The sequence below is a fragment of the Spinacia oleracea genome, chromosome 6 (assembly GCF_020520425.1).
Source record: "Spinacia oleracea cultivar Varoflay chromosome 6, BTI_SOV_V1, whole genome shotgun sequence".
Taxonomy (NCBI): Eukaryota; Viridiplantae; Streptophyta; class Magnoliopsida; order Caryophyllales; family Amaranthaceae; genus Spinacia; species Spinacia oleracea.
The window spans coordinates 146,291,442-146,315,208 of NC_079492.1; the positions used below are offsets into that span (position 1 = coordinate 146,291,442).

At 32.7% G+C, this 23,767-nt stretch overlaps 2 protein-coding genes and 1 long non-coding RNA gene across 3 annotated transcripts; 2 read left to right on the plus strand and 1 right to left on the minus strand.

Moving 5' to 3' along the window:
• The first annotated feature begins 222 nt into the window (after positions 1-222).
• On the plus strand, positions 223-1,663 carry LOC110794636 (inorganic pyrophosphatase 2-like). Its single transcript, XM_056832946.1, has 4 exons — positions 223-496; positions 581-702; positions 839-1,043; positions 1,157-1,663. The coding sequence occupies exons 1-4, from the start codon at positions 359-361 to the stop codon at positions 1,526-1,528; spliced, it is 837 nt and encodes a 278-aa protein (XP_056688924.1). The 5' UTR covers positions 223-358; the 3' UTR covers positions 1,529-1,663.
• A 4,172-nt stretch (positions 1,664-5,835) lies between these two features.
• On the plus strand, positions 5,836-9,768 carry LOC130463876 (uncharacterized). The gene is made up of 3 exons (XR_008924067.1): positions 5,836-5,952; positions 6,498-6,623; positions 9,110-9,768. It is a non-coding gene; the product is annotated as an uncharacterized lncRNA (long non-coding RNA).
• A 5,561-nt stretch (positions 9,769-15,329) lies between these two features.
• LOC110795520 (transcription factor MYBS3) lies at positions 15,330-19,082 on the minus strand. The gene is made up of 3 exons (XM_022000534.2): positions 18,694-19,082; positions 16,698-16,906; positions 15,330-16,304 (listed from the first exon to the last, which is right to left on the minus strand). Exons 1-3 carry the CDS (start codon positions 18,968-18,970, stop codon positions 15,750-15,752), a joined length of 1,041 nt encoding a protein of 346 aa, XP_021856226.1. The 5' UTR covers positions 18,971-19,082; the 3' UTR covers positions 15,330-15,749.
• Positions 19,083-23,767: the final 4,685 nt, after the last annotated feature.

Consider the following 23,767-nt stretch of genomic DNA (forward strand, 5'->3'; position numbering starts at 1 on the left):
TCCAAAATTTAATGGGTTCAAAATGTTGTTATAAACTAAAGTTTCACTTAAACTAGGATTTTGCCTTGCAACAAAAGCATATTCTCAAAGATTCCCGCGCATTTTACTTGTGTTCCAAGTACACCTTCTAATTTTTAGTTACCCAATTACTATATCCTTAATTACGTACATCTAAATTCAGATCCATCATTGGTATAATCCTCTCGTATCAAAAGATTCTACAGTATATTCCTTACTAACCCTTTCAAAATATAAATACCTCACCACTAATCCTCAAGGTTAATACACAAAGCGAAGAATTAACAGCAAAAATCCCATCAAAGTTTCTGGTTTTTTTGCATTAGTAATTTCATCAGCAATGGAAGGAATAATGGTGGTTTTCGACTTTGACAAGACGATCGTTGAATGCGATAGCGATAATTGGGTAGTTGATGAGTTGGGTTTTACAGAACGTTACAATCAGCTTCTTAATACCATGCCATGGAACTCTATGATGGTTTGTTTCTCTTATTTATACTCTGTTTTCATTCATCGTGTTGGTTCAATCGATTAATCTCTGTTTGTTTAAATGATGAAACAGGACACATTGATGAAAGAGATGCACACACAAGGAATAACAACCGATGACATTGCTCGAGTTTTGAAAACAGTTCCGATTCATCCTCGCGTTATTCCGGCAATTAAAGCCGCCCATGCTGCTGGGTAATTAAAATTCCTCGATCTTGTTTAAACATTAATTACTCCTTCTATCAGAATTAATTGTCCTGTTTATTGCATTATTTAACTAGTGGAGTAACTAGTAATATTATGAATAAAAGTTTATGATTATCTTATGCAGATGTGATTTGAGGATTGTAAGCGATGCAAATACGTTCTTCATCGAGACCGTACTTGATCATCTTGGATTAAAGAATTGTTTCACAGAGATTAACACAAACCCGGGTTATGTTGATGAACAAGGGAGATTAAGGATATTACCAATTCATGATTTCACCAAAACTCCTCATGAATGCAACAACCCTTGCCCTCCAAACATGTGCAAGGTAATTATATTTTGAAATACTTTTAATATAATTAAATTGTGTAACGTAGATTAAATGTATAATAGGTTAGTAGTTCATGTCTAATTACTTGTTATTATTCTATAAAATTGCAGGGTTTGGTGATAAAAAGGTTATTAAGTGAGCATAACACCAAGAAATTCATATACTTAGGAGATGGAATTGGAGATTATTGCCCTTCATTAAGGCTAAGAGAAGGTGATCATGTTATGCCAAGAAAGAATTATCCAGTTTATGATATGATTTCAAGCAATCCAATGCTTATTAGAGCCAAGATCCATGAATGGGCTGATGGTGAAGATCTGGAACGGATTCTACAGTCTCTAATCCAAGAAGATATCATCATCTCTTCTAATGGAGATAATGATAATAATGTTAGTCGATTGTTCGAGTTTGATTGCAAGCTTGGGGTTTTGCCTGTTATTTCCCATAGAGCTTTGCCTCAAACTGTATGTTGGCGTTTTTAGAAGGTGGAAAGGAAAACCCTCTGTAATTTTTGTTTGTTTGTAGAATCAAAACTAAAGAGAATCCCTTAGATTTTTTGTATTTGTTTTTTAGGGTTTGATCTTAGGTTTATGTAACTAAAATTTATTTCTCAATTGAAGAAATTAATTGGTGAATGAAGATCATCTCATAACTAGTTTTGAAACCCGTGCGATGCACAAGCTTCTTTTATCTTTTATTTTTATTAATTATTGTTTGGGTGCCCAAATTGACTACAATTGGGCCTACAAGGCTACAACCCAAAAGCCCAAAAGGTTAGAATAACAACATACAAGTCATTCACCCACCAAAGGTCGGTCAGCCAACCTATATGGTTCGGATACTGAAATTGAAAGCAATAAACAAGTAAAGCATCACCACAATAAGTAAAGGAATTATTGAAAGTGCGCACACAACCACATCACCTTAAGGGTGCAATATTGAAGTGCAATATTGAAATGCGGTATTGAAAAGTGCGATATTGAAATTGCGGAATTGAAATTGTATTATTGCATTTGAGATCCGAACGCCAAACGACTACTTAATAGAACTTGAATGTAGAACTTGAATATTGAACTTGAACATTGAAATTAAGAGTCTTGAATCTAAAAGATTAGACCTTTTAATGTTAAAAAGGCCTCACCTTTAATGTGCTCCATAACTTAAAATTGATTATAGTTTAAGGAAGTGATTACAAGCAACCTTAAACATCATTGAATCTTGAAAGTAGGACTTGTATATGAACACCAAAAATGAGGGTTCATGTGTTCTAGTTTGGAAAAGGGTTTGCACTTTTCCAAACATCTTTGAACTTGTATAATTAAAGTTGGGGTTTTTGAAGATTTGATGCTGATTGTTGTAAGGAATACTTTCAAGGATGAAAGCTTCAACTTACTAATCATGTTTTTTGAAAAAAAAGCATAAAGATTGAAACTTGAAACTTGTAGAAGGAGTTTGGATGATCATTTGAGGGGGTTTAATTCAAGTATGAAATCCCCTCAAATATTACTCTTTTTTGACATATCCTAGTTCAAGTGTGTATAATCAACACAAGAACATCATAGGATTAGTAAACTTGAAATTAAAAAGGTAGAAACTTTGATTTGGAGAGTCCTCGGAAATTTACCTAGATTTAGGGGTTGATTGATTTCCAAGTTTGGACTCCCAATTTGCTTAGGACATTAGAACATTGAACTTGTATCTTGAAGTGTTTGTATGAGTGTGTTTTGTAGAGATTTTATGTTGAATATTGAAGGATTTGAAGCTTGAACATTGAAGGATTTGAATATTGAATTTTGAAGAGTTTTGAAGTTGGCAGAGCTTTGCTACTCGAAATTGAGCGATTCTTCTTTGTTCGTGGAAAAAAGGGGATATTTATAGGAAAGCTTGCTGGGATTAGGGCACAAGCGTAGGTACACGTGGCACAGGGCAGCTGGTTCAAGCCAGCGCGCCGCTTTTGTCCTTTTGCGCGTTTTGGCGATTTGCAAAAGATGCGCTTTGTACCTTCTCCGTCCTTTTTCTTGGAGGTTAAGGAATGGATATTTATGTATTTTAAAGATATATTTTCGAGGAAGATTCTTGAGATTTCTGATTTGTACGGGTTTCGCTCGGTTTTACGGGTCGGCGCCCAGAATGCTCGATTTTGGGGCCGGCTCCCGAATTTGACTTTCCATACATGATTTTGAGTGGAAAAGTACCACGAAAAATGATGTTGGCATCCGTTTCTTGAGATTGAACTTGGATTTTGAAATTGTATTTTGGAAATGTGTTTGGGCTTGAATTGGAACCCGAGGTTAGGATTTGGGCCCAAGGTTTGTATCTTTGAATTGGAAGTTGAATTGAACTTGTATGTATTGGAATTATGAACTGGAGTTGGATTTTTGGAATTATAAGTTGTTTGGATTGGAATTGTGTTTGCTTTGAGATTTGTACTTGAATTTTGAACGAAAGTTCAGAATTGAATTGAATTATGTCATTTGCAACTGGTCGCTTGTACTTGGAAATTGATCGCCTAAATCTATTGGAGTTATCGTCATTGGACTCTAGGGGAAACACAAATTTGGTGTCTTCACTATGAAAATTAGACACTAGAGCGGAACAGTCAGTATCAACTCGTAACCGTTGAATTTGCCTTTGAGAGACCCATTTTAGAGCCAGAAGTTAAGCTTTTGCCTCTGCATGATCAGAAGAAACTACCCGTCGTTGCCCCGCCAATCCACTAATCCCGAAATTAGAGTAGAAGAAATCGTCAATCCACTAATCCCAAAATTAGAGTAGATTCCTTCAATGTTGCAGCATACAAGAGCTTCTTCCCGCCATTTTCTACCTCTTACTTGATGCGATTTTATTCAATGTTGGAGCCCAGGGATGAATTATTTACCCTTTCATTTAAGGGGCGGGCCATTCTTTCCATTTTCTTTTCTTTTACCTTTTTATTTGGGTGAGTATGGGTGATAAAACCCATTGTCCCCCCCAACGATTTATCACCCCTCATAGGTCGCGAGAACTCCACTTAACTACTTTTTCCCCTTTTTTCATTTTCATTGTTTAACATTCTTTATCCATTTTTATTTTTAGTAAATTTTTTTTAAGAAAAAATATTACACAACCCTTAAGGTTATGAAAGGTAACTCTAAGTATTGATTAAAGTAATTCCCGACTAATATGAAGGTACCAAATTTTATATGACAATAATATCTTTACAAAAATAAAGTAGTTTCACAAGATTTACATTGCTTTTCTAATTTCCAGTAATTTTTCCAGTTAGCATTTGTCAAAAAAAAAATAAAGAAAAAATAAAGTAACACTTAAAATAATAGTAATGTGTTTTATTCATAAAAGTAACTACGCTAAAATTGAAAAAGTAATATACGTAGAAGTACTTCAGTGTTTTGTTTATATATTATCTGTTTAAATGAATTAAAGATAACTACCTTAAAACTAAAAAAAGTAAATGAAGAGAGTAATTCGTAGTAAATAACTATTATTAAATAAAACTAAAAATATTTTCTCATTCTAAGTAAAAGTAATTGTGCATATATATAATTTAAAAGTAACAACATTAATATAAATAAGGTAACCCTATAACAATAAAAGTAATATTCAGTATTGTTGAAAGTACCTATAAACTATAAAAGTATATGGCCTAAGACTATATTAGTAACTACGTTAGAACTATAAAAGTACCTGACTCAAAACTATAAAAGCATCGGAGCCTAAAAGTATAAAAGTAAATGAAATTAATTATGCTTAAGTATAAAAATAAATGAAATTAATTGTGCTAAAACTATATAAAAAAATGAAAGTAATTGTGCTAAAACTATAAAAATAAATGGAAGTAATTGTGCTAAAACTAAAAAAGTATCTGTGTAAAATTATACAAGTACATGGCCTAAGTCTATAAAAACAACTCTGTCTAATACTATAAATGAAGATGAAGGAAATTGGTTTTTTTTTTTGGCATACTACCTCCGTTCCTGAAAGTTCTTTACGATTTTCCTTTTAGTCTGTTCCTGAAAGTTCTTTACACTCTACTTTATTCCATTTTTAACATATAAATTTTACCTTTATACCGTCATTTGACCCACTACAATAATATTTAATATTAATTTTTATCCACTCAAATTGTTGGACAATTCTTAGCCATTGACTTTCTACTTTGTTACCCCGCCGTCACATATTCACCAAAGTTTCTTAATTACCGTGCAAATAATAAGCGTAAAGATCATTTAGAAACGGAGGTAGTACATAATATGATATGTAGAAAAAAATTAATAATTAAATGTGGTCAGGGGAAAGAATTGATCCGGCTCCTACGCTTTGTGCTGATAAGGTCCAAACCACTAATTCGTTGCTAAAGGTTACATATTGATTCCTCGAGATAAGAAATATGCGATTTGGGCGAAAGATTTCACACTTGTGTGAACGCGTCACACCATCAAGTTAGATGGTGTTTATTAATACTTCGTATGAAAGAACGGAAGAAAATAATAATTTCAACAAGTAAAAAGTAACAAAGGTTTACTAAATATAGACAAAAGTGATTTACATGGAATTTTATTTTCTTACAAAAGAATTCATGAGTCATGACAACTTCCAGTTTACAATTATAGATCATGCATAAATGGATAAAGTAATTAAATAATTTAATTTCTAACAAACCTGGCTAACAGATTGTAATACTCTATATGTATATATAAATAGTTATTTTGGGTGGAAGATATATCAAACCAGCTAAACTTGCATAATTATAGATAATCCTTAACTTATATAAGATAGATACTTCGAAATATATCAATATACTTAGTAATCTTCGAAATATATTACTTTGTACTTAAAATGGAAGGAAAATTTCTTTTCTACAAATCCACAGAAAAAGTAGCAGCCATTTTTTTCATACTAACTCTCGGTTAGTGATTACTCTTTATTTATAAACTAGATTAGATCCCGTGTACGCACGGATTTTGATATTTTTTTCACAAAATATTTAACTGAATATCTCCCAAAGTACTGCATAGTTATAACATTTTTAACATACTCGTTTAAATTTATTCATCTAATATGCATATTTAAAATGAATATAACAATTTGACCAAAATATTGAGTGATATATTTTCCATTATTAATATAGCAATTTGACTAAAATATTACAAATTTAGAATAATTATTATTACGTTTTATCTATTATTTCCATAATTTATAAACTAAAATTTGTTTCCATACATAAATAGTTATAAAAAACGTGGAGAATAAAAATTAAATAAAACAGATACTCTTTAATTTCTTGGGAAAGTGGTTTTTGGCGGGAAAAAATCGCACCAAGAATTGACACGTGTCATTCCTGGTGTCTCTTTTAGTATATAGTAATAGATAAATTGGTTGTAATTTTTTTTATAAACTCTAAAATTATTCATATAAGTAATAAAGATTAATGTTATATTTAAATCTTGACAGTGCAAATCATGACCGGTAAAGCCGTTGGTATGAGTTGTGGTATAGACGGAGACTCCTGCCAAGCCACAGATTATCATGTGTCGTGTTGTGTTGGATTTCACTGCCTCGGAAGTAAATGTATAAAAGGTCAGTGGAATTATTTTGTATTACATGGGTTCACTATCCCTTCATCACAATCGAAATCTACCCCTCAAATCTTTTCTCATCATAACAAAACAATCGTAAAGCAGATTTCTTCTGTTTGTTTCCTTATTGGAAAAACTATAGAAGAAAAGAAATGCAAGTGGAAAGTAGAGAATGGATAGAGGAGAGGAGAGAATACGACAGAATGAGGAAGTACAAATACATATCAGATATGTATGGGGAAATACATATCAGAATAAAAGACAAAATAGGAAAAATAATAATTAAATGGTACTTTTTTAAACACAAATGGTACTTTTTTTTTTTTACAGAATGATACTTTTTTTACATGAATGGTACTTCCTTTTTTATCTTTTAGCTATTTGTCTTTTAGTTGATATGTGTGTTTCAGATATGCGAAAAAACGAACCCACGAGAAAATAGGTAAAAAAAAAAAAAAAAAAAGACATTCCTTCATTTAAAAAACTAAGGAAATTATTTTACATTCTATGACAAAACAAATAAAGGAAAATGAGAAAATTAATTTGCGAACTTTTCCTTCAAAACAAATGAAGTCTTTACTCGTTTTTTTTAAAGGAAATTAAATTAATTGATCTAGGATGAAAAATAAAACTGGAGGATTTAGAGGGGCATAAAAATGAGGAATTGAGATTCTTGTTGAAGAGAGGAAAGAGATACCGGGTGTGGAAAAGAAGAATATCGAGCATGTGAGAAATGTAGAAAGAATGTATATATAACAACGACTCGTATACATGTATTGGGAGAAAAAAACATCTCATAATGGTATTTTCCGGTAAGTTTAAACTACAGATAATTGATTTTATTCTGATTAATTTGGCCGAAAAATGTTACTAATTGATAAAGTTTCACTCTGGCCCATGAAACATCATATGTGACCCATATAAAAGAAAGGAACCTCGAAAGATTTAAGATCTAACCATGGAACATCACATGTGAGAGTCCCACGTTGGTAAACGAGGAGAGAAATAATCACTTTATTGATGGTGGGTGGTTTTAAGGTGGAACCTCGTACTGTTTTGTAAAGTGAACTCTCTCTTGATGGCGGGTGTGGCTCAGACTCGCATTTAATACTAATGAGTCGAATTGCACAATTTAAAGGGTAATGTCTGAACTTGATATGGTTAGTGAGTTAAGCATACGTGTAAGGATCCACGTTTGAGTTTTTTCATCTTTAAGGACCTTATACAGGTTAGGTCCTTTAAGGACCTCGTTACACTTTTCTAGTGAGTTTACCACACCCTTAACTCAATGAATTTTGATATGGTTAATGAGTTAAGCATACGCTTAAGAATACACATTTGATTTTTTCATCTTTAAAGACATTATACGATTTTTTCTCCTTTAAGTACCTTGTTGCACATTTCTAGTGAGTTAACCATATACCCAGATACCCTTAACTCAATCATTGGGCCTCGTTACACGGTAAAATATCGTGATAAAAAAATTATTATTATATAATGATAAAATGTAACTATTTAAATAGAAAGTACTCCATTAACTATTTAGTTAGAAAGTGTTACTATTTAGTTGATTAACTAATTGTACCTAATAACTGTAGTTGATCACAGTGTGTTACTATTTGATTAGGTAGTACCTTTATTCGGTTTTAAATTGGTCTTGTAGTCTTGTACAATGTGTATGTTTTTGTAAAAAATATTATGGACAAGGGAGTATGAATAAAGAATATACGATGTTATGATCTTTTTTTATCGATAATAATTTATTTGCGATTATCAATGAGATATTTGTTTTATTATCAATATAACAATGACTTTTCCTTCTCCGTAAATTTTTATTAAATTAATATTCCTTAACTACATTACTATCACTAAATTATACGTAGCATTTACCAAAACCCGAATATCGTCATCATAAACTTTGCCCTTTAACCCTTTAGGGGATTGATTATAGTATTTTCAAAAAAATATATTTAAATACTCAATTCGCTTGATAATAATATTTTGTGTGTATTGATAAACATGAAAAGTAAAAACTGAAACGTCATATAGAACGGAAAATGAGCGGATTTATGTTACTCCATTCGTTTTCTTTTAAATGTATTACTTGTCTTGAGCCTTTTTTAAAATGCACCATTTTTACTTCATTTCTACGTTCTTTTTTTAATTGACAAGTTTTGACTTAATTTTAATACTATTCACATTCAGTTTGACTATATTTGGTATTTATAAGAAAAAATACATTTATGGGGAACCATATTGGATTCATATAATTTTATATTTTGAAATCTCAAGTTTATAATTTACTTATTGATCATTAAATATGTTGATGTTTACGTTGTGTATTGACAAACGTGATAAAAGCAACGTGTCAACTAAAAAGAAAAAAAGATGTATGCTTGTAATTTAAACTTTTTTTTTACCATATTTCACTATATTGATTTCATAATTATATATAACTAATGTTCATATCCAACGTTTTTTTGGTAGACAAGGGGAACTCATGCGCAGAAGTCGGAGATCATTGTGGAATTTTAAGTAATCTATGTTGCGGATCACTTAGTTGTTCAGGCCACGTTTTTAAAGGCATTTGTAAATAGCAGTGATAGTTGATACCTATCACAACACTCATCTTATATGGTTCATGGGGACTTACTTCTTTTGAGTTTGTTTAATTAACTACTTTTATGCATGGGGGGTTTTCTTAACTTTGTTTGATTTAATTTGTGACAACTTCATTTTTATTTTTATATATGTCGTATGACTTTTTATTAATGAACTGATTTAATTAATTACTTAAAAAAAAATTTCTATCTATGTTAGTGTTTTATAACATAAATCTTTGTAGTTTGTACCACGTTCAAAGTCGTCTAACCTTTCTGTCTTTCTTATTTTAACCGCGAATCCTTTTTTTATATTTTATATTTTTAGTATTCACTCGATCGTTTGTGTTCAATATTCTTAACTTTTCAACTCTTTATTACGCGACCCTCTCAAAGCTATAGTATCTCTTATACTCTTATGCAAAGATTTTTGATAAGTGTTATCTCCGCCAACTGAAGATTTTAATCCTGAACATTCTTATACTGTTGGTTATTAATTTGTTGCACATCGATTGTGTGGAGGAGTGGATGCGGTTAAGCAAGTACATTGCGAGCAAAAGAAGAAAGTGATACCCACTATTTTATATGTTTAATAACTTTACTTCAGTACTAAGATTTTGATTTTTCAATGGGATATATTAGTTGTAACAAAATAATTTTAAATTTTTTAATACTTTTACACGCATCGCGTGCATATAAGACTAGTACCCTATATATGAGTTGTCCTGGATCACCAAATCAATATAATAGAAATTGCAATAAGAATTATGTTAACGTTTTGCGCTCGTTTTTACTACGATGTACCTTTCCATTCAGGCATTCATATACATATATATACGTATATATGAATATGTGTACTAGACTACTAGACTACGATGTACCTTCAATTCATGTATCTTGCGCACTAATGTTCTACTCCGTAATACTAGACCCATCATGAGAAACCACTCACCAGTATTTTTTTTTTGTTAAAACATGTTGGTTCAGCAAAAATTCTTGCACGCATTAGGTATATAATAAATTTATTGTACATCATGTTAATTTTATCTAACTTTTATAACTTTAACATGTTTTGATTAACTTCTATATATATTAAAAAAAAATTGATGAATAAACATTTTAAAGGGTTACATGTATAGTTACCATTATACAGTTATACTCCCTCCGTCCCTTAATATTTGTCCTGCTTCCTTATAAAGTCGTCCCTTAATATTCGTCCCGTTTCAATAAATGACATATTTTTACTAATATTATAGCATTTCTCTTACTTAACCATGACCCACATATAATCTTATTTTCTTTAAAAGCGTTAAAAATTCAACCCACCCCCACCTTTTTATTTGACACTTTTTCCACTAACTATATTAAAAAAATACCTCACTGCCAACTACTCTGTACCACCTAATAAATAAATAAGTCAATTCCCTCAAAAAAAAAATTAATAAGTAAATTAAATTTTCTAAAACTTTGTGTTGGTCAAACTCGACGAGTATTAAGGGATGGAGGATGTAATAGCCCTGATTTTAAGCAGTTATTAAAATGATATTAAGAGTGATTATCGTCTTAAACGTGTCATTAGAATTTCTCTTAAACCTAATTTGAGATTACGATCTTTAAATTTTATTAAACTGGTGAATGAATTTGATGATTTACCTCTTAAAATTAGTCTTTAAATTAATTCTTGAGTTTTACCTCAAGATAAATGTTAAGAAAATAATTCTTTTAAAAAAAGTAAAAAATATTTGTTTGAACTCTAAGATTTACTATAAAATAAAGATTTCTATTTATGCTTATTTGTGCTGATGATTGTACCACAAGGCAACAGAGAAAGTCTTTTGCTAGGGTCTTGGTGGAGATGGATGTTACTGCAGTCCTTCCTGACCATGTCTAGATTGAGGATGTTAATGGCAAAGAGTTTAAGCAGGTTATGTTTTACGACTAGAGACCTTCTTACTGCCATAAATGCCAAATGACAGGGCATGATTGTTCAGTTGTAAAACTCAAGCAAGTTCAGAGTAAGAAGCAGCCACCTCCAGTGGGTAGAAAGGTTTGGGTACCTAAGAAGAAGGTGGTACCTCAAGGGCCTACTACTCTTGTGACACCTATGGCTTCTCAAGCCTTGACTCACTCAGGAGCTGATGGAGGGTGGAGAGTAGCAACTAAGAAGTCTAAAAACATGGGGATTCCTGTCTCAACTGATAACCATTTCAGTGCCCTTGATGAGGAAGCAACTGATGAGGAGGAAGAAGGTAGTGAAGAGGAGGATGTTCAAGTGGATGAGGAGGACATTCCCCCTGACCTTTGATGTCCAATCTTTGTACTTGGAAGGTTATAGGGCTAAATGATCCCTCTAAAGCTGCTGAGGTAAAAAAAAATTAGTTAGTAGGCATAACATTAAAGTCATTGTTATTCTTGAAACTAGAGTAAAGGAGAGAAAGAGCCAGGGTATCCAAAAGAAGCTTGGTAATTCATGGAGTTGAGTTTATCATGGGTCTGTGATGTTCTCAGTTTTGGAAAGGTTGAAGATGATTAAGAATAAGCTGAAGGGAATTCATAGCAAAGAGTTCAAGGGGATTAAGGATAAGATTGACTTATCTAGGCAGCAGTTGGATCTCATCCAAACTCAGCTCCAATTGCACCCCACTTATAGCTCTTTGTTGGTTCAAGAACAGGAGTGTTCAGTGTCTCAGGAAGTGGTTGAAAGTGGAAGAAATGACTTTGAAACAAAAATCAAGACTGCAATGGTTGAAGAGTGGTGACTCCAACAACAAGTTATTTTTTGCAGCTGTAAAAGAGAGGCACAAAACAAATAGGATTTATGTGTTGTTGGATGATAACAATGTCAAACTTGAAAAGCCAGAGGAGATTCAGACGGAAGTTCTTAAATTTATTCCTCTTTGCTTGGTTCTTGTGCTACTCAGCTTCCTTCTATTGATGTTACTACTATGAGAACTGGCCCCAAGCTAAGTTATGAAGATAGGCTCTCTTTGTGTCTTCCAGTGACTGATGTTGAGATTGACATGGCACTTAAGGGGATTGATGACAGCAAGGCTCCAGGCATTGATGGGTTCAATGCAGTCTTTTTCAAGCAAACCTGGTCTGTGATAAAACATGATATGTATGCTTCCATTAAGGAGTTTTTTCCCATAAGAAACTCTTAAAGTAGGTAAACTGTACTACTGTAACCTTGGTCCCTAAGGTTGCTAACCCTACTAAAGTCAAATATTTCAGACCCGGCCCATTGCATGTTGTACTGTTGTGTGCAAAATTATTTTAAAAATCTTGACCTCAAGGTTGCAGAGAGTGGTGGGGAAAGTAGTGAGTGAGTGTCAAGCTGGGTTTATCCCTGGTATACATATTGCTGATAATATTCTTCTTGCTATATAATTGGTTAAAGGCCGGGTATAACAGGAAGCACATGTCCCCAAGGTGTATGATCAAGGTGGATTTGAAAAAAGCATGTGACTCTATTGAGTGGAGTTATTTAAGAGATGTGATGAATGAATTGGGGTTCCCTTCTTTATTCCTTGACTAGATTTTCTCTTGCCTGACCTCTGTATCCTAAAGTGTTCTTATTAATGGCAAGCCATGTCCTCCCTTCCAAGCAAAGAAAGGACTCAAACAGGGTGACCCCTTGTCCCCTTTCCTTTTTGCTCTTGGCATGGAATACCTGTCTAGAAACATGCAGCAGTTGAAAGAGATCCTAACTTCAATTTTCACCCTAAATGTGAGAGGTTGGATGTCACTCACATGATGTTTGCTGATGACTTGCTTATGTTCTGTAGAGCTGACCTCACTTCTGTTACAATGTTGTTTCAAAGATTCCTTTTGTTCTCTCAAGCATCAGGTCTAGCTTGAAGCAAATTTAAATAAGAGTAATATTTACTTGTGTGGTGTTACTGAGGAGGTTCAAAGGCAAATTTTGACCGGGTTTGTATATACTCCCTTCGTATTTATTTAAAGGATACATTTGGCCGGGCACGGGTATTAAGAATAAGAATTGAATGAAATTAAGTAATAAAACAAGTGGGGTTGGGTAGATATTTTAATAAGTAAAATAAGTGGGGACAATGTCATTTTAGGGGGTGGGGGGTGGCGTAGATATTTTAATAACTAAAAATGACAAGTGTATCTCTTAAATAAATACGGCCGAAAAAGGCAAGTGTATCCCTTAAATAAACACGGAGGGAGTATTAATTATTACTCCTAATTAATAAAATATCTACGTGGCACCTGATTATTTATCTACGTGGCACTAGACTTTTTTAATTCAAAAATAAATTAGAAATCTTATTTCTCATTGGCCAAAATTATTACATTTCCTATGTGGCGCTCTAATAACCCAACAAATATGTCTCCTTTATTTATCTAACATTAGATATATTAGATTAGATTTACGGTTACAATTTGCATAAAAATTAAGACAAAAGTAGAACACTTGGTTAAATAAAACACAAATTCTTATTTACAATGGGTGTACAATAAATATTGTACACCGAAGTAAAAGTTAACACAAAATGCTTAAAAGTTAAGCTTATATATGTAAAAGTTATCTATTTTTAAGTAATAAATTTTTTCATTTTAGTAAAACTTATTTCTTCAATAATGTATAAAATCAATCATTTAACCTTTCAAAATATTTATCTATTAATTTTTTTTACTAATATAAAAGTTAATCAAAATTAGGTTAAAGTTATAAAAAAAAGGGTTAAAGTTATCTTGGTGTACAATAAATTTATTGTACACCTTGTGCGCGCAAGACCTATTGTAAATAAAATAAAATATAGATAAAGTAAGAGAAATATGTAAAAAGGTGGGTAGGTATAAGAAAAAAATGAATAAAATAAGAAAAATATAAATATTCAGGGGTAAAAAAAAGTAAGGTAGGAAATTTTCATATTCAAATATAGAATAAATGAAATTGTAAGGAACATTATGAAACAGATTAAAACAGAAAATACAAAAATTATTTATTGTACACCGCCTTTAAATAAGAATATGTGAAACCTTTGTTGGACTTGAAATTAGTTGGGTCCGTTTCCGTTTGGCCTTTTAGCTTCATGAAACAATTATTGTGGGCCAACATGATTAGAGATTGATCTTGTTTACTACGGAGTATAAATAAATACACTAACTACGTAAGCAATTTTGTTAACCCTAACATTGGGAATTCGCACCTTTCAGGTTTCTTGTTTTTCCTATTCAACGTGCGTTTTAGGTAATTCCTGCAATTTTTCTTTAATCTTTATGAACTTTAACTTTTAAGGGTTTATAACTTTATATATGTCTAATTCTGTGATTAACTTCACTTTATTTCCCTATACAATATGGTATTTTAAACCTTTTCAAAAAAAAAAAAACTTATTGAATCAGATCATAAAAATGAGATCAGGTCAGATTCCACCATATCAGACCAGAAACAACAAAAGTCAAACATCAGGTGAAGAGAACAAGACCTTAGACAAGCTCCCAAGGATAATTTGCTTGAAAGATTTATTAGCATTGCGTTTGATACACTGGAAAAAAAATGTAAAACTAATCTAATACTTCGTAATACTCCGTATAAAATAATCCTATCTTTGTCAATGTTATAGGATTCGATCTGGAATTGAGTCAAATTCGGGTCTTTGTAATTTGGTTCATTAAATTTTATCAGTTTTAGTCATTATGCTTTTTCAGGTTGGATCAACCACAATTTGGATTTGATTGTAAACACAAATTCTTATTTACAAGAGTTGTACAATAAATATTGTACACCGGAGTAAAAATTAACTCAAAATGCGTAAAAGTTAACTCAAAATGCGTAAAAGTTAAGCTTATATATGTAAAAGTTATCTATTTTTTAGTGATAAATTTTTTCATTTTAATAAAACTTATTTTTTCAAAATCACTAATAATGTATAAAATTAATCATTGAATGTTTATCTATCAACTTTTTTACTAATATAAAAGTTAATCAAAACTAAGTTAAAATTACAAAAAAAATGGGTAAAAGTTATCTTGGTGTACAATAAATTTATTGTACACCTTGTGCGCGCAAGACCTTTTGGATTTTAAAATCCAATAATCCGAGTCGGGTAATTTGTGATGTTCACCGGTTTCATTACTGACTGCAAAAACTGTACTTTTATTCAGAAATTGATTAAAAACAAAAATGAAAACATACAAAAAGTTTACAAACGAACAAAATCCCTATTACTCTCTACAGCCCTGCTAAATTTATAACCAAAAAAAAAGTAAAAATAAATAAGGCATGATTCCAACTTCAGGACATGATCCAAATCCAGGTTAATATTTGTATACCTTACACACAACTGAAGACCCTAGAAAAGAATTGATTACTTGATAACAAACCATACCCACCTACCCTAATCAACATCCCAAGAACAAAAACATTTGTTATGAAAAACAAACTGCACATATACGGATTACGGAGTATCATTCTCATATTGACATCAGAACTGCTAAAGCTCAAGAACGAGCTTTTGTGCTAAAACCTAAAAAAACACTAACCTGCACTTTTACAATCAGACTGCATGAATTGGACTGCCACCAGAGTTCATATCCGGACTGGCAGGGGCCGGATTAGCATGAAATGCAGATTGTCTAGATGTACCGTCGAGCAATTTCAGAGACAAACTTGATGGCTCACCACTACCAATAGTTTCTCCCAAGCTCAATTTCGACATACCAACAAGCTCATCGACATTAATTGGGTTCTTTGAATGTACTGCTGTAGGCTTAACCACCTCGTGCTTCTCTTTGGTTGGTTCGGGGTTACAGCTGGTCCAATACGGGACGGGATATGGGTAGAAAGGTGGCACATAAGTAGGATATACAACAGGGTAATAAGTTTGGGAAGTATCCGTTGGAATAGAGCTACTTTGGGTGGGTTCCACGGGTTCTGGATTAGATAATACGGGTTCTGCCTCGTTGGAGTTTGAGTTGCTTGATGCCATTGACTCGCATTCTTCATCCAGGATAGGAGCAGGAGGCAACGGGTTGTTGTTATTATTCTGTGTTTCAGTATCAGGTGCATGCTCAGGTAGGAAATCATGTGCTTCCATTGTTGTATCACCCTCCTGAAAAATCAACAGGTAAAATATGGTTACGTAAAAGTATGAAACAGTTGCGATAATTATGCTTCAACTTAATGTGTATGAGTCAAAAGATTGTAAATTTTGAAAGGGTAAATGAAAGATAGTCCTAAGAACAAACTTGAGGAAGGTTATGTAACAACTCACATAGCAATAAACAAGACATTCTGAATCAAAATATGAAGTTCAGAAGATTATCATAAACTGGTCAAATCTTCATAAAAAGCAATCTTTTTCAGTATTACATGAGAAAGGACTAAAGGAGTTACATCTACCACCCATCAGAAACTGGCTACTACGCAAGTATTTACTATGCAATTGCAATCAAAGTAAATTATTATGAGGATGAAGATGAAAATGAAGAAAAAAGGTTATCACCTCATCAGCTACAATATCAAACAAGCTAGAGCGTCTTTTCCTTCGAGAGACATTACACTGCCTGATGAAATATTTCTGAGCATGGCTAGCCACTTGGGTTGGTGTCCTTGATATCACATAATTACGGGAAATTCCCCGCCAATCACCCTTCCCGAGTTTTTGCAGTCCAAGCAAAAACATCCTATGTTCCTCTTCTTTCCATGGAACACCTGTTGAAAGAAAGAGAATATCACTGTGAACAAATATACATTGGGGTAGACTTGGATGCCAGCTAAGTAGCCTATCCTATACAATCACATTCAGACCACAGGCAAGGAAAACAAAAGAAATTTCCTAGACCTATCAAGAAGTATAGAACACAAACCACAACAGAAGATGCTGCTGAATGCCACTATTATCAAGAGCTATGAACATTGAACACTTGGTCAAGATAGATTCGACAGTCAAATGCAGTGTAAGAAAGCAAAAGAAATTATAATCAGTAATTTATTCAAAACTTGTAATGGGAGCAAAATCGCAAATGCAAGAGCACCTTTTTAGGTTCTGTTTAACTTGTTAAACTCAATTTCAGTGAAAACCAGCTTTGACTACAAGGATATAATCGCAATTTGCAAATATAAATTTTGACAGGTAAAAATCAGTTTTATTAAAAATCAGTTCCCACTTCAAATAGCAACAATCAGAACAAAAATCAGTTAATGAAACATGGCCCTTACGGAAAAATCCCATCATAGGAAGATACTGGGTATCAGTCAATCCTCAACATATAATGGAAAATAAAGTCCAAATAGAAAGGAATGAAGTGAGTAATCACTTCGAAAAGGAGGCACAAAGTATATCCACAAGAAGCATTGACATACAAATTCTAATATTTGACATGGTCAAAGGAAATGAAAATTAGCCACAAAAAGAAGCAACACGCAGTAAGTCGTATAGATGCTAAAATAAGTCAAGACATCCACAATCGTCAAACACTCCGCATGAGATATACTCTGTAATAGCATAAGACTCAAGTCAAAAGTAGAGGAACAACATCAAGTGACATAATAATCTCATATCAGGCTATCAGCATATGGTATAATGTGGCTAGCAAGAAGCAAACAGTAAAGTTCTGCTCTGCATCATTAACCATCAACGAACTACAATCTCTAAAGTAACTAGCTTCATACTTCAATAAGCAGTTTCAATGAAGCACACTGACTATGAAGGTTTCGATGAGCAAACACTGAGATTGGATGAAAATCATACGTGCTGACTTGAATACGACAAGTTTAATCACATTCCTTACGAAATTTAAACTATAATGAAGCACACCCCAACCGATGTTTATAACCAGTTTACCAAATCACCTCTTCGCTATGACAAAATCTTCCCCAATATCAATCAAATCTTCAACAATGATTCATACACATGTCCACATCCAATCCAATCAAGATAATTCGAGCACGTTGAACAATTCTAGCTTGCTGTCTGAGTGTCTGCTAATAATAATCCGAAACATTCCCTATCCAACAATCAAGCCTAGTATTAACTTCAAGGGAATCGAGCACCGGGACCAATGCCCCAATTCACCAAAACTCCAAAAGAATTTCCAATTTCGTAAACCAAAATATCCAATTCACATGTCAATTCCACAAAACAAACCTGATCAAAACTTCCCCCAATTCAATCCTCACGCCATCTCAATCAACTATTTACAGGAGTTAAAATTCAAATTTTCCCAAGAATTGAATGTAAAATTGACAACAAATCCTCCATTTCCCGGGGGAAAAAGTGAAATACACAGGGAAATTAAAAATGAAAACTGTATCCCACCTAACTAACACCAGCTGAATGAATCAATCCCTAAAAAATCACAGACAAAACAAACAACAATTTTCTATATTCAGCAAAACATAATATCCCTTATACTACTTTATACCTAAATCAATCTTAATTCCCACCCAAAAAAACCCAAACCACAAAAATTACAAAAATAAAATAAAATCGGACAAACCTTTTTTACGTTCCCGACTAGAAGAAGTACCAGCGACAAAATCCTCGGAAGCATACCCATCGGCAGACGGGTTCCCATGATCAGGAGTAAGATCACCGGCGGCGGGAGAAGTGTTCCCAACGACACCGTTTTGATGAAGAAGAGAGAGATTACCCATACTGGCACTCTTACGGATTGACCCATCGGTTAATCGGACCCCAAAAAGCTTGACCCCGCGGTTCGGACAGGTTCGAGAGTTGTGCCCATTGTGGCTGCAATGGGAGCACCGTCTTGTCATGGTGGCTCGAACCCGGGTTTGGTGATCGGCCTATTGGGTTTGCTGCTGCGGATAAAAAAGGGGGAGAGATAAATAAATAAAAAAAAGAGTAAAACAAAAGAAGTTGGTTAGGTTAGAGAAATGGAGAAAGGAGACGCTATTAAAAGGATGTTTTAATTGGGTGCGGTTCGGATAAATAGGACCCACCTTGGTGATTGTATCTCTGCCGTTGGATTGGAAATTTGTGTTTCTTTTTTTTTTAGATTGGAAATATCAAAAATAGGAAACTTTTTTTTTAAAATAGGAAAGAAATAGGGTGTATGTATGTATTCATGTATTTGATGTGCCTTGTGGTTCACTCAAATGGGGGAAACAAAGATTTTTATTTTTTTTCCTTCCTGAGAAATATCTGGTTGATATTTTCAAGTGTTTTAATAATTATTTTGGTTTTTAGTTGTAAAATTATTAGCATTTTGATTAATGGTTTATATTGACGTTCCGTTGACCATTAAAAATATCATACTCCGTTATATTAAAAGTATTTTGTATGATGAGTTATTATACGTTGGAGAATACAGAGATGAGTAATACTCCGTGGTAAGGAGTATGTTTATTACTCCTTCTATTTTCGAATATTAGTCTCTTTTGGAATCTTAACACTATTCACAATTGAAGATAATTTTCTAATTTTTTTCCAATATGTACATCAAAACATATTCATGTGAGATTTTATTTTGTTGGTCTTAATGTATAGTTTAACAATATCAAGTTTTTACACTACTACATAAACGAGCATAGGCAACGGGTGAATGCAACGGTTAATGTTATGGCAACGGGTGAATGCAACGGTTAATGTTATGGCAACGGTTTTTGTAACGGATGTCAATGGCCGTTGCATTAGATGAAAATAACTGTTACAGTAAACTTAAGGCAACGGTTTTGGGTAAATTGAACAAAGCGTTGCAATAGGTGTAAAAACCGTTGAAATAGTTCTATTGCAACGGTTTATAAGGATTGTTTACAAACTGTTGCAATACCTTGATGGAACCGTTGCATTACACCTAAAGCAACGGCAGCAACTGCAACGGTTGTATAACCGTTGCAATAGAGCTATGGCAACGTTTATCCGCTCTATTGCAACGGTTATTGGCCGTTGCATATGCTCGTTTATGTAGTAGTGTTATATTTTTCTAACATATGTATTTAGAGATATTTACGTTTAAATATTGAGTTGAAACGAGTTGAAAAATCAAAACAAGACTAATGTTTAAGAACGGAGGGAATAACCAATTTTTAATCTTAAGGAGTTACTCTTATTAAGTACAAAATGAATAATTTTAGTCCTATGAGTGTGGTTCAACCTCATTTGACAAAGTTCTTGCATAACGGTTCACCTAATATGGAGGTCGTGTGCTACTTTTTTTTAAAAAGGCCCTTTATAAATTTATTTAGTTTGGCACAATAACGAAGAATTACGGATGTTATATAAGAAGGAGAAGAACAACAAGAAGAAGATAGAAGGTGCAACACTGTTATTGTTGTGGTTTAGGTTCTAGGAAAAATTGATTCTAAAAATACAACATTTAAGCGATCTGCTTAAAAATGGTTGACTTTATATTTATCTAAGAATAACCACCAATTATTAAATGGACTTGGTCCACACTAACTTTATTGTGAATTATGTCTTAAAATAAAGTCAACAACTTGTTCCCAATTTATTTTGGCATTTTATTAAGATTATTATGATAAAAATGTAAATTAGTATCGTTGATACATGTTTTGTGCTTGAATAATGTGATTTTAAGTCACGATTCACTTTTAAAAAATAGGGTTACTATGCTTCAAAAAATGGTTACTATGTCTAAGAATTTTGGTGTTTAGTTTATTATAGTTACTATATGAACAATAAAGGTCACTATGAGTGTCAAAAGGTGCTAAAGAAAACTATTAATTTTGGGTCCACACTAATATTATTGTGGACCAGGTCCACGCAAGAATAATCCATACAAGAATAACACAACCTTTTCACTACAAGAATTTGTATCTTTAACGACAACCTAATTACGACGGGTCAAAAATCCCGTCGCAAAAGCCTTTTGCGACGGGGCAAACAACCAAACAATGACGGGAATAACGATCGCAAATGTCTTTTACGACAGGTTTACGACGGATTTACGACGGGATTTCTATTAACGACGGCCCCCTTTTATGACGGGTTCGCGACAGGAAATCCCGTCGTTAATCAACGATTATTGGCCTTTCGCGACGGGATTTCCCGTCGTTAATAGTACAATTTCTTGTAGTGTTTGGACCTATCTTCTTTTAAAAGGCTCCCCTCTATAATAACTTGCTAAAATAGATAATATGCTACAATATTTTTTAATCTTCTTGTTAATTATATAAAGAAAAAATGTTTAATTTGTGAGGTTGGTTTTCATATTACATATTGTAGCAAGTCCTTTATGAGGGGAGCCCTTTAAAAGAAGACATGTCTAAAAAGTTGTGTTATTGTTAGTTAAACGGACAGTCAGCCCTATTTAAGTAGATTGCTTAAAGGTTGTATTTTCAGAATCAATTTTTCCTAGAACCTAAACTACAACAATACCACCTTCTATCTTCTCAATATAGTCATGTAAGATGTTGTTAGATTCGTCTCAATATGTATTTCCAAAATATAAATTTTTTGTAATTTTTACTTAAAGAAAATTAATAATTATCAAAATTGTGCATTAATATACGTAAAAGTAACAAACATTGCAAGTATTAAACATCTTGAGGAAGTATAATATTTGGTTTTTTTTTTTTTTTAATCTTGAGGTCATGTTCTGTATAACAATTTGAACATGTTAAGGCCGGGCCTCGTAATCTTGTTCGGCTGTTGACTGGTGTATAAGAAGATTTTTATTTTATTTTATTTTTATTTTTTTAAGGGAGTATAAGAGAAAACTTAAATGAGGAACGTGGAATAAAGAAGATAAAGTTACACGTGGAGCGCCCAAGAGGCAAGATCTAACGGAGAAAGAGATTAAGTACTTCGTAATTAAGAGAGAGTGTCAAAATTGTAAATCTTGGTCGGTTTAGCAAACAGGAATCCACGTGAGAAGGAGCATATTCTAAAACCCACGATTCGGACATTACTTTGGGTTTACTACTCTTTCCATGGGTTCGTTTTTTCACATATCTGATATGTGTGGAAACACACATATCAACTAAAAGACAAATAGCTAAAAGATAAAAAAGGAAATACTATTTATGTAAAAAAAGTAGCATTATGTAAAAAAAAAGTATCATTCTGTAAAAAAATGTACTATTTATGTTTAGAAAAGTACCATTTAATTTTTTTTGTCCTTTTTCCTATTTTGTCTTTTGTTCTGATATGTATTTGAGTATTTCCCCATACATATCTGATATGTATTTGTACTTCCTCCTCTTTCCATGGCCCCTAATTAACATCCACCAATTCCATTTTAATATAGCACCACATATATATAAATATAAATATATTGTTAAAATGCTTACCCACCTTATCCAAATTGTTGTTTAAGATAACATATACTACTACTTCGTAAATATATTATCCATCTTATCCAACCCCAAGACTTTATCAAATCCCTAATCTCCTTTCAAATTATAGTTTTTGTGCTAATCATATTATTATCATCGTTTTGTACTAGTGGAATATATACTCGGACGTTATCAGAGTACCGGGTCCACAACTGATATTATTGTGTTAGCTCGGCTTATTTGCGGTGCACAATATTCGGTAACAGTTAATAGCTATTCTTTGCGCCGGAGTTACAATATTCCGTAATATTTTAATAACCATTACGCACAGATATATAAGTCGTACACTTTTACGGTAGGGTTTTCGTTACTTTTTAAGTTATCATGTACGGGAAATGTGTACCCTTTATGTATTCAAGTGACCCTTCATTAAATTCATTAACACACAAGGCCCTGAATTGTTTTAATTGTTTTGTTACTTCAGTTTTTTTAGAAAACTAAACACGAAAAGAACAATTTTTCTGGACAGTTGATGAATTTTCAAAATCAACATAATCATTATATATATGATTGTTTCCTCATTAGACCTAACCATAGAAAACCAGCCAAATTTCAACCCAACATTGGCACGGCCAAAGCCTTTGGACGACCTTGATGCCCTATAAGTCTATAACCACTTTTGTTACCGAATATTTCATACTATGCTTGTTTGTTTGTAACATATACGAATATACTAAAGCTATTGTCTCCGTTTATTTAAATCAAATTGCAACAATTTAACTTTTGCAATACTAATACTTTGACCACATGTTTTTTTTGTGTGTGATTTTGATGGAATCAACTTGAAATATATTTTCAATGAATTAAATTACACTATTTATGGTTAGAGGTAAGAATGATCATAATTGTATATCAATAAATGTTATAATCAAACTAGCACGGTACAATTTTTAGAAAATAGAGGTAGTATTGTGGAGTACTCCGTACTTTTTTATACAGTTCAAAGTTTCATTTCATTAGCAATTTGTGCAGGAAAATGCTAAGTGTGAAAATAAGAGAAGCCTCGTCAACTAGGGTTGTTGTTTTACTCAATCGGGCTGTCATTTTCCTGCACAAGGGCAAACGTAAACGTAAAACAACAACCCTGGTTGACGAGACTTCTCTAATTTTCACACTTAGCATTTTTTTCGCGATTACTTCTATTTGCATGCTACTCGCAAGAATTGATATTGACACTCTTATTAAGAGTGCAATTTCTATACTCATGATCAACACAAAATGTAGTAATTTCGTATTTTTAGCCTTTTTTTTAGA